The sequence below is a fragment of the Heptranchias perlo genome, chromosome 25, assembly GCF_035084215.1.
Source record: "Heptranchias perlo isolate sHepPer1 chromosome 25, sHepPer1.hap1, whole genome shotgun sequence".
Classification (NCBI taxonomy): domain Eukaryota; kingdom Metazoa; phylum Chordata; class Chondrichthyes; order Hexanchiformes; family Hexanchidae; genus Heptranchias; species Heptranchias perlo.
In genome coordinates, this window is record NC_090349.1 from 4903120 (window position 1) to 4915851 (window position 12732).

A 12732-nucleotide genomic window follows, 5' to 3' on the forward strand; every position below is an offset into this window, starting at 1 on the left:
AGAAGCTCCCTCTACACTTTCCCATTAAACACTCCCAGGCCAGGTACAGCATGGGTTAGGTACAAAGTAAAGCTCCCTCTACACTGCCCCACTAAAGTACCTCAGCAGAGTCCCCATAGTGTGTCTGACATTTTCCCGGTTAGTAGGTATCTTGTGTGTGAAATTGCCAATTTAGTCCCAATTAGTGGCAAATTAGTGCAAGTGCCCAGAGCACTAGAAACTGGACTTCACAAGTTCATATCACATTGGACCCTTAAAGCCAGCCATAATCTTAACTCTATCAATTTAAATACGATGTTCTGATTTTCTGGGTGAATTTCAATCACAGTCTCAGCATCAGAGTGGGCATTTCTGAATTTTAAAATGTTCCTGCAAGCTTCAAACTATTTGCCCAAACTTTATTTTGGAGTTATGGGGAAAAAAATCAAATCTGTAGCATTTTAATTTGTTTTATTCACATTTCACAATTGAGAGAATTAACACTCTATTGTATTTAGAGGCATTAAACTATGTATCCAGTCTAAATTGTTAATTCCTCTGATTAGAAAATGGGAAAGAACAAATTAAGCACATAGCAGACTGACAATTCCTTAATTTGTATTTGTGAAAATCATAAAATATCAAACTCATTAAAGTACATAAATAGCAGAAAATGACAATATTAGGTTATCTGAATATGATCCTGTCCTTTAGTAAAATTATCTGTGTGTGGTTTTGAATATCCAGGTTGAGAGGTATGGAGCCAGGAGACAGGAGACTTTCAGCCTCTCAGTCTGGGCTGGATTTGAACCCAGGTCCCAGAGGTGAAGAGCCCAGTGAGTAACCGACTGTACCACTCACTGCAGGCCTCTGCCGCTGGTGCTCTATAAAACGGCTCTTTGGAAGCGAGAGATTAGATCCTGGGTGACTTTTTGCCCTTCTGATGGGGAAGTTCCTTCACACAGGCTGCTCCATCTGCTCCTTGTTTATTTTTCAAACCTATTGGTGAGACTAATCGTTGTTGAAGACTGTCACATGGATACCTCATAGACTTTTACATACAGGAGGCGGCCATTCGGCCCATCGTGCCTCTGCCAGCTCCCTGAAAGAGCTATCCCCTTAGTCTCATTCCTCTGCCCTCTCCCCATACCCATTAAATTCTTTTTTTTCCCAAATATTCATCCACTTCCCTTTTAGAAGCGACCATGGATCCTGTTTCCACCAGTGTTTCTAGCAGGGCAATCCAGGCCCTACAAACCTCCGCATAAAATAAGTTTCCCCCAACCTTGTCCTTTGTTCTTTCAGTGATGAACTTATATTAATGCCCTCTAGCTACTGACTCACCAACCAGTGGAAATAGTTTTCCCGGATTTACTTTATCAAAACCTCCCATAATTTTGAACACCTCCATTAGTTCTTCTCTTAACCTTCCCAGATAGTGGGCACCATATTTTAAACTCTGCCCACATTGTCAAGCGTTGCTGGCAAACTTAGAGATTTTGGAGCAGCGGACTGTCTTCTCCTGAGCACGTACACTGGCTTGGCTCACAAAGGGGGACCAAAATCACAGGATAAATAAACACAAGGAAAGGTGAATAGCCACAGGTGATTTCTTACCTTTAATTTTTGTTTGGTTTCCTCGGAAACACTACCTTTCGGTGACAGTAGGGTTGGGGTAGGCGGTGTGACGGTTATCTCTGGTGGAAACTTTGCCACAGCTGACGGGATGAAAAGCTTTGGCATGTTTGGGGGGACACGTGACTTTATCCGACTGCCCTCCCCCTTGCAGGACTGCGACGTTGAGGTGGTGGAGGGGTCATTGATGGAGCTGGAAGCTACAGGGAAGAAAAATAGGAATCAGCACAGTCACGTGAATTACATCAGGCACAGGGCAGAGCATTTGCAAAATGAATCAGGTTCAAATCCCCTCCCCCACCCAAACCTGGTGAGCTTTGTATTCAATTAATTTACATAAATTAGACAGGTTTTAAAAAATCATGTCAAATTCTACAAAGGGAACAATTCCCCCTACAATCTTTTAAAGTTCAGAAGAATCTATGATAGTTTTGCACCTTCCACTCCCATCTGTTGGAATCCTCTGATGGCCAACATGCTGAGCTTCATATACCAGCAGTGTGTGTAGCTTGATGGACAATGTGCGCAGGGGCCGTGATTCTCCCCGCCTCCCTGCACATACTACAGGAAATAGTAAACCCCCCCTGCACTTACTATAGGGAATAGTAGACCCCCCCTGCACATACTATAGGGAATAGTAAACCCCCCCTGCACATACTATAGGGAATAGTAGACCCACCCCTGCACATACTATAGGGAATAGTAGACCCCCCCTGCACATACTATAGGGAATAGTAGACCCCCCCTGCACATACTATAGGGAATAGTAAACCCCCCCTGCACATACTATAGGGAATAGTAGACCCCCCCTGCACATACTATAGGGAATAGTAGACCCCCCCCTGCACATACTATAGGGAATAGTAGACCCCCCCCTGCACATACTATAGGGAATAGTAGACCCCCCCTGCACATACTATAGGGAATAGTAGACCCCCCCTGCACATACTATAGGGAATAGTAAACCCCCCCTGCACATACTATAGGGAATAGTAGACCCCCCCCTGCACATACTATAGGGAATAGTAGACCCCCCCTGCACAGACTATAGGAAATAGTAAACCCCCCCTGCACATACGATAGGGAATAGTAGACCCCCCCCCTGCACATACTATAGGGAATAGTAGACCCCCCCCCCTGCACATACTATAGGGAATAGTAGACCCCCCCTGCACATACTATAGGGAACAGTAGACCCCCCCTGCACATACTATAGGGAACAGTAGACCCCCCCTGCACATACTATAGGGAATAGTAGACCCGACCCTGCACATACTATAGGGAACAGTAGACCCCCCCTGCACATACTATAGGGAATAGTAGACCCCCCCCCTGCACATACTATAGGGAATAGTAGACCCGACCCTGCACATACTATAGGGAATAGTAGACCCCCCCTGCACATACTATAGGGAATAGTAGACCCCCCCCTGCACATACTATAGGGAATAGTAGACCCCCCCCTGCACATACTATAGGGAATAGTAGACCCCCCCCTGCACATACTATAGGGAATAGTAGACCCCACCCTGCACATACTATAGGGAATAGTAGACCCCCCCCTTCACATACTATAGGGAATAGTAGACCCCCCCCTGCACATACTATAGGGAATAGTAGACCCCCCCCTGCACATACTATAGGGAATAGTAGACCCCCCCCTGCACATACTATAGGGAACAGTAGACCCCCCCTGCACATACTATAGGGAATAGTAGACCCCCCCCTGCACATACTACAGGGAATAGTAGACCCGACCCTGCACATACTATAGGGAATAGTAGACCCCACCCCTGCACATACTATAGGGAATAGTAGACCCCCCCTGCACATACTATAGGGAATAGTAGACCCCCCCTGCACATACTACAGGGAATAGTAGACCCCCCCTGCACATACTATAGGGAATAGTAGACCCCCCCTGCACATACTATAGGAAATAGTAAACCCCCCCTGCACATACGATAGGGAATAGTAGACCCCCCCTGCACAGACTATAGGAAATAGTAAACCCCCCCTGCACATACGATAGGGAATAGTAGACCCCCCCTGCACAGACTATAGGAAATAGTAAACCCCCCCTGCACATACGATAGGGAATAGTAGACCCCCCCTGCACATACTATAGGGAATAGTAGACCCCCACTGCACATACTATAGGGAATAGTAGACCCCCCCCTGCACATACTATAGGGAATAGTAAACCCCCCCTGCACATATTATAGGGAATAGTAGACCCCCCCCTGCACATACTATAGGGAATAGTAGACCCCCCCTGCACATACTACAGGGAATAGTAGACCCCCCCCTGCACATACTATAGGGAATGGTAGACCCCCCCTGCACATACTATAGGGAATAGTAGACCCCCCCCTGCACAGACTATAGGAAATAGTAAACCCCCCCTGCACATACGATAGGGAATAGTAGACCCCCCCTGCACAGACTATAGGAAATAGTAAACCCCCCCTGCACATACGATAGGGAATAGTAGACCCCCCCTGCACAGACTATAGGAAATAGTAAACCCCCCCTGCACATACGATAGGGAATAGTAGACCCCCCCTGCACATACTATAGGGAATAGTAGACCCCCCCTGCACAGACTATAGGAAATAGTAGACCCCCCCTGCACATACTATAGGGAATAGTAAACCCCCCCTGCACATACTATAGGGAATAGTAGACCCGACCCTGCACATACTATAGGGAATAGTAGACCCCCCCTGCACATACTATAGGGAATAGTAGACCCCCCCTGCACATACTATAGGGAATAGTAGACCCCCCCTGCACATACTATAGGGAATAGTAGACCCCCCCTGCACATACTATAGGGAATAGTAGACCCCCCCCTGCACATACTATAGGGAATAGTAAACCCCCCCTGCACATACTATAGGGAATAGTAGACCCCCCCCTGCACATACTATAGGGAATAGTAAACCCCCCCTGCACATACTATAGGGAATAGTAAACCCCCCCTGCACATACTATAGGGAATAGTAGACCCCCCCCTGCACATACTATAGGGAATAGTAAACCCCCCCTGCACATACTATAGGGAATAGTAGACCCCCCCTGCACATACTATAGGGAATAGTAAACCCCCCCTGCACATACTATAGGGAATAGTAGACCCCCCCTGCACATACTATAGGGAATAGTAAACCCCCCCTGCACATACTATAGGGAATAGTAAACCCCCCCTGCACATACTATAGGGAATAGTAGACCCCCCCTGCACATACTATAGGGAATAGTAGACCCGACCCTGCACATACTATAGGGAATAGTAGACCCCCCCCTGCACATACTATAGGGAATAGTAGACCCCCCCCTGCACATACTATAGGGAATAGTAGACCCCCCCTGCACATACTATAGGGAATAGTAGACCCCCCCTGCACATACTATAGGGAATAGTAGACCCCCCCTGCACATACTATAGGGAATAGTAGACCCCCCCTGCACATACTATAGGGAATAGTAGACCCCCCCTGCACATACGATAGGGAATAGTAGACCCCCCCCTGCACACACTATAGGGAATAGTAGACCCCCCCCTGCACATACTATAGGGAATAGTAGACCCCCCCCTGCACATACTATAGGGAATAGTAGACCCCCCCTGCACATACTATAGGGAATAGTAGACCCCCCCTGCACATACTATAGGGAATAGTAGACCCCCCCTGCACATACTATAGGGAATAGTGGACCCCCCCTGCACATACTATAGGGAATAGTAGACCCCCCCCTGCACACACTATAGGGAATAGTAGACCCGACCCTGCACATACTATAGGGAATAGTAGACCCCCCCTGCACATACTATAGGGAATAGTAGACCCGACCCTGCACATACTATAGGGAATAGTAGACCCCCCCCTGCACATACTATAGGGAATAGTAGACCCCCCCTGCACATACTATAGGGAATAGTAGACCCCCCCCTGCACATACTATAGGGAATAGTAGACCCCCCCTGCACATACTATAGGGAATAGTAGACCCCCCCCTGCACATACTATAGGGAATAGTAGACCCCCCCTGCACATACTATAGGGAATAGTAGACCCCCCCTGCACATACGATAGGGAATAGTAGACCCCCCCCCTGCACACACTATAGGGAATAGTAGACCCGACCCTGCACATACTATAGGGAATATTAGACCCGACCCTGCACATACTATAGGGAATAGTAGACCCCCCCTGCACATACTATAGGGAATAGTAGACCCGACCCTGCACATACTATAGGGAATAGTAGACCCCCCCCTGCACATACTATAGGGAATAGTGGACCCCCCCTGCACATACTATAGGGAATAGTAGACCCCCCCTGCACATACTATAGGGAATAGTAGACCCCACCTGCACATACTATAGGGAATAGTAGACCCCCCCCTGCACATACTATAGGGAATAGTAGACCCCCCCCTGCACATACTATAGGGAATAGTAGACCCGACCCTGCACATACTATAGGGAATAGTAGACCCCCCCCTGCACATACTATAGGGAATAGTAAACCCCCCCCTGCACATACTATAGGGAATAGTAGACCCCCCCCTGCACATACTATAGGGAATAGTAGACCCGACCCTGCACATACTATAGGGAATAGTAGACCCCCCCCTGCACATACTATAGGGAATAGTAGACCCCCCCTGCACATACTATAGGGAATAGTAGACCCCCCCCTGCACATACTATAGGGAATAGTAGACCCGACCCTGCACATACTATAGGGAATAGTAGACCCGACCCTGCACATACTATAGGAAATAATAGACCCCCCCCTGCACTGTGTGCGGATATTACACAGTGTGCTGAGAGTTCGGTAAGTGTGGGAGTTTGGTGAAGTGGGGGAAGGAGGTGCTGCTTTGCCTTGCTTTTCCAAACTTTTCCTGCAGAGCGGTAGTGGACCTGAGAGTAGAAGACTGAGATTGTGGAATAAAAGCAGCAGCAGACCTGCACCAAGAGACAACTACTGTGCGACATCACAGGGACTTAACTCCTGGACCTGAGATAAATAAGAAGCAAAAAGTAATCCAAGTGGGACGTCACCAAGGAAGAGGTAAGTGATTGGCTGGTGAGTATTTTCCTGCTGAATTTGTCTAAGGTTAGAGTTTGTGGATTCTCTGGTCTCTGTTGTGTAGTGGGGGACTGCTGTTCAGCAAGGGCCCTTGAGTATACCTTTTAATTGAAGTGAAATTGGTGGGATTCATTTAATTTGAATTAATTAGTTAAAGGGTAAGTCATGTCAGGACAGCCCAGCCCCGTGTTATGCTCTTCCTGCTCTATGTGGGAAATCAGGGACCCTTCCGGTGTCCCTGACGACCATGTGTGCGGGAAATGTATCCAGCTGCAGCTACTGACAAACCGCATTGCGGCATTGGAGCTGCGGATGGATTCATTAAGGAGCATTCGCGATGCTGAGAACGTCGTGGACAGCACGTTTAGTGAGGTGGTCACACCGCAGGTAAAGGTTGTACAGGCAGGAAGTAATTGGGTGACCACCAGGCAGAGTAAGAAGAGCAGGCAGGCAGTGCAGGGGTCCCCTGTGGCCGTCCCCCTCTCAAACAAATATACCGCTTTGGATATTGTTGAGGGGGATGACTTATCAGGGGAAGGCAGCAGCAGCCAACTTCCTGGCACCAGGGGTAGCTCTGCTGCACAGGCTGGGAGGAAAAAGAGTGGAAGAGCTATAGTGGTAGGGGATTCTATCGTAAGGGGAACAGACAGGCGTTTCTGTGGCCGTAAACGTGACTCCAGGATGGTTTGTTGCCTCCCTGGTGCCAGGGTCATGGATGTCACTGAGCGGCTTCAGGGCATTCTCAAGGGGGAGGGTGAGCAGGCAGAGGTCGTGGTCCACATTGGGACCAACGACATAGGTAGGAAGGGAGATGAGGTCCTGCATCAAGAATTTAGGGAGCTAGGTAGCAGATTAAAGAGCAGGACCTCAAAGGTTGTAATCTCTGGATTACTCCCAGTGCCACGGGCTAGTGAGTATAGAAATAGGAGGATAGAACAGATGAATGCGTGGCTAAAGAGTTGGTGCAGGAGGGAGGGTTTCAGTTTCCTGGATCACTGGGCCTGCTTCTGGGGAAGGTGGGACTTGTACAAGTCGGACGGGTTGCATCTGAACCAGAGCGGGACAAATATCCTTGCGGGGAGGTTTGCTAGCACTGTTGGGGGGGGGTTTAAACTAACTTGGCAGGGGGATGGGATACAGAGTGGAGCTACAATAGGGGGTGATGTGCAGCCAAATATAGAGAAAAAAACAAGTCAGCTTGGAAGACAGGGCAAATATGTGAGGGCAAGGCTGGATGGCATCTATTTTAATGCAAGGAGTCTTGCGAATAAGGTGGATGAACTGAAGGTGTTGATAAACACATGGGAGTATGATATTGTTGCTGTCAGAGACATGGTTGAGGGAGGGGCAAGGCTGGCAGCTCAATATTCCGGGGTACAGAATCTTCAGGCGAGACAGAGGGGGAGGTATAAGAGGAGGGGGGGTCGCAATATTAATTAAAGAATCAATTACTGCCATAAGGAGGGATGATATATTAGCAGGTTCCTCTAATGAGGCCATATGGGTGGAGCTTAAAAACAAAAAGGGGGCAAGCACTTTGATGGGAGTGTACTATAGGCCCCCAAACAGTCAGGGGGAGATAGAGGAACAGATATGTAGGCAAATCTCAGAAAATTGTGCAAATAATAGGGTAATAATAGTGGGGGATTTCAACTTCCCCAATATTAACTGGGATACTCAGAGTGTAAAAGGCTTAGAGGGTACAAAATTCTTAACGTGCATCCAGGAGAGCTTTTTGAGCCAGCATGTAGAAAGTCCTACAAGAGAGGGGGCGGTACTGGACCTAATTCTAGGGAATGTGGCCGGCCAAGTGGAAGAAGTGCTAGTAGGTGAGCACTTTGGTGACAGTGACCATAATTTGGTGAGATTTAAGGTGGTCATGGAAAAGGACAGGGAGGGGCCGGAAATAAAGGTTCTAAATTGGGGGAAGGCCGATTTTAATAGGATAAGGCAGGATCTGGCCAAAATGGACTGGGATCAGCTGCTTGTAGGAAAATCCGCATCGGAGCAATGGGAGTCTTTCAGAAGGGAGATTGAGACCATACAATGGCAACATGTTCCCGTAAAGGTCAAGGGTGGTTCCAAGAACTCCAGGGAACCTTGGATGTCAGGGGATATACGAGAATGGATTAGGAAAAAAAGGAGGGCTTTTGGCAGATACAAAAGGCTAAAGACGGAGGAAGCCCTAGAGGAGTACAAAAAGTGCAGGGGGATACTTAAAAAAGAAATTAGGAGATCAAGGAGGGGCCATGAAATAACACTGGCGAGCAAAATAAAGGAAAATCCTAAGATTTAAGTATATTAAGGGTAAGAGGATGACTAGGGAAAAAATAGGGCCCATTATGGACAAAAATGGCAATGTGTGTGTGGAGCCGGCAGATGTAGGAGGGGTTCTAAATGAATTTTTTGCATCTGTTTTCACTATGGAGAAGGACGATGTAGACATAGAAATACGGCAGGGGGACTGTGATATACTCGAGCATATTAACATCGAGCGGGAGGAGGTATTGGCGGTTTTAGCAGGCCTAAAAATGGATAAATCCCCAGGCCCGGACGAAATGTATCCCAGGCTACTGTGTGAGGCAAAGGAGGAGATTGCGGGGGCTCTGACACATATATTCAGAACCTCTCTGGCCACAGGGGATGTGCCAGAGGACTGGAGAACTGCTAATGTAGTACCATTATTCAAGAAGGGGAGTAGGGAAAAACCGGGGAACTACAGGCCAGTGAGCCTAACATCAGTGGTAGGAAAATTATTGGAAAAAATTCTGAAGGACAAAATTAGTCTCCGCTTGGAGAAGCAAGGATTAATCAGGGATAGTCAACATGGCTTTGTCAAGGGAAGATCATGTCTGACTAATTTGATTGAATTTTTTGAGGGGGTGACTAGGCGTGTGGATGAGGGTAACGCAGTGGATGTGGTATACATGGATTTCAGTAAGGCCTTCGATAAAGTCCCCCACAGGAGACTGGTCAAGAAGGTACGAGCCCATGGAATCCAGGGTGCCTTGGCACTTTGGATACAAAACTGGCTTCGTGGCAGAAGGCAGAGGGTGATGGTCGAAGGTTGTTTTTGTGACTGGAAGCCTGTGGCCAGTGGGGTACCACAGGGATCGGTGCTGGGTCCCTTGCTGTTTGTGGTCTACATTAATGACTTGGATATGAATGTAAAAGGTATGATCAGTAAGTTCGCTGATGATACAAAAATTGGTAGGGTGGTAAATAGCGAGGAGGATAGCCTCAGTCTGCAGGACGATATAGATGGGTTGGTCAGATGGGCGGAACAGTGGCAAATGGAATTTAACCCGGAAAAGTGCGAGGTGATGCACTTTGGAGGGACTAACAAGGCAAGGGAATACACAATGAATGGGAGGACCCGAGGCAAGACAGAGGGTCAGAGGGATCTTGGTGTGCAAGTTCACAGATCCCTGAAGGCGGCGGAACAGGTAGATAAGGTGGTAAAGAAGGCATATGGGATACTTGCCTTTATTAGCCGAGGCATAGAATATAAGAGCAAGGAGGTTATGATGGAGCTGTATAAAACACTGGTTAGGCCACAGCTGGAGTACTGTGTGCAGTTCTGGTCGCCACACTACAGGAAGGATGTGATCGCTTTGGAGAGGGTGCAGAGGAGATTCACCAGGATGTTACCAGGGCTGGAGCGCTTCAGCTATGAAGAGAGACTGGGAAGATTGGGTTTGTTTTCCTTGGAGCAGAGGAGGCTGAGGGGGGACATGATTGAGGTGTACAAAATTATGAGGGGCACAGATAGGATGGATACTAAGGAGCTTTTTCCCTTCGTTGAGGGTACTATAACAAGGGGACATAGATTCAAGGTAAAAGGCGGGAGGTTTAGAGGGGATTTGAGAAAGAACTTTTTCACCCAGAGGGTGGTTGGAGTCTGGGTCTCACTGCCTGAAAGGGTTGTGGAGGCAGGAACCCTCACAACATTCAAGAAGCATTTGGATGAGCACTTGAAATGCCATAGCATACAAGGCTACGGACCAAATGCTGGAATATGGGATTAGAGTAGACAGGGCTGATGGCCGGCGCGGACACGATGGGCCGAAGGGCCTCTATCCGTGCTGTATAACTCTATGACTCTATACTATAGGGAATAGTAGACCCCCCCTGCACATACTATAGGGAATAGTAGACCCCCCCTGCACATACTATAGGGAATAGTAGACCCCCCCTGCACATACTATAGGGAATAGTAGACCCCCCCTGCACATACTATAGGGAATAGTAGACCCCCCCTGCACATACTATAGGGAATAGTAGACCCCCCCTGCACATACAATAGGGAATAGTAGACCCCTCCTGCACATACTATAGGGAATAGTAGACCCCACCCTGCACATACTATAGGGAATAGTAGACCCCCCCCTGCACATACTATAGGGAATAGTAGACCCCCCCTGCACATACTATAGGGAATAGTAGACCCCCCCTGCACACACTATAGAGAATAGCAGCCCGTGTACATTATAGGGAACACTATACCTGTATTTCCTTTCAGCAAAATTAAAATATGTCAGTGTTACAATCTGCTGGCTTGTTGCAAGTTGTTGCTGAGGGAAAGCAAAAATGAAGACACTGGGCGACTGGGAGTGGGGGATCCCAATACCATGTTCAAAGGGAATGGAAGTACAGCCGCAAAACACTACTTCATTTTTTTTTCTAAAGAATATTTGAGGTCACCTGCTCACTCACTTAGACCAATTTCTCGGTGTACTCCATGATTGCAGATCAGATATTGGGCCCATTTATGCATCAGCAGTTTGGATTCAAACACATCACAACCGTTGGCATCAGGCAAAGAAGCCTATGTACAAGTATTCTTGCTACCTGAAAATATACTGCCGGTATGACAGGTAGAGTCTGGGCTCACTCTCAGTCTTTACTGACAGTGGACAATCCCAGGCTTCCGCAGTAGATCATGCAGGTAGCACTAATGCACTTGCCTCACACATTTAGATCAACCATTTCTGTGCCTGACATTGAACACAGCATCTGTCCCCGTGATTATCCGCCCTGCACTGCATTAGGAAACATTTAAGACAAAACTTTAGAATGTCCATCAAAATAGGTTTCTGTTAAATATTGTGATTAAGTGTAAAGCTGGGAGCAGCACAGTACAATAGTGACAAAAGGGTACTGAAGGTGACTGTGATGTCACTATCATAGGTATATCTGAAAACAATTCTCCACAGATGACAGGGAAATATCACAATTTTGTTTCTAGTGTGTACATAAAAGATATCAGCAAACAATGGTTCAAAGGCAGGTGGATGTGATTGCTTCATTTCACTGGGGATTGAGCCTTGTTCTTGGGAAGCCAGTTGAGTCAGACTAAAGTGTAAAGTGTATTGTCAGTTCCTGTGTTTTGCAGGCATTGGTGGTGTGCAGCTCTGTAAACTAGTCCCAGCTTGTCAATTCACAATCACAAACTGTTTATATGAATTTCATCGCTTTGTGATATCAGACTCAAATGTGGTTTTGTTGTAGTTATGTGTTAAAACTAACTTGTAGGAATGAAAGTGGCTGTGGACTGCCCTAACACTACAGCATGTTATTCTATTAGAATCATAGAAAGGTTACAGCATGGAAGGAGGCCATTCGGCCCATTGAGTCTGTGCCGGCTCTATGCAAGAACAATCCAGTTAGACCCATTCCCCTGCCCTTTCCCTGTAGCCCTGCAAATTTTTTTCCTTTCAAGTACTTATCCAGTTCCCTTTTGAAGGCCATGATTGAATCTGCCTCCACCACCCCCTCGGGCAGTGCATTCCAGATCCTAACCACTCGCTGTGTAAAAAAGATTTTCCTCGTGTCACCTTTGGTTCTGTTGCCAATCACCTTAAATCAATGTCCTCTGGTTCTTGACCCTTCCGCTAATGGGAACATTTTCTCTCTATCTACTCTGTCTAGACCCTTCATGATTTTGAATACCTCTATCAAATCTCCTCGCAATCATCTCTGTTCCAAGGAGAACAACCCCAGCTTCTCCAGTTT

The 12732-nt window shown here is 47.4% G+C and overlaps 1 protein-coding gene across 3 annotated transcripts in view; it reads right to left on the bottom strand.

Moving 5' to 3' along the window:
* cabin1 (calcineurin binding protein 1) overlaps positions 1–12732 on the bottom strand; it is a 483310-nt gene that overhangs the window by 6365 nt on the left and 464213 nt on the right. For all 3 annotated transcript variants that reach the window (XM_068005469.1, XM_068005470.1, XM_068005468.1), the window contains exon 35: positions 1597–1814. In XM_068005469.1, coding sequence (XP_067861570.1) covers positions 1597–1814 — 218 coding nt within the window. The remainder of the gene's footprint in view (positions 1–1596; positions 1815–12732) is intronic.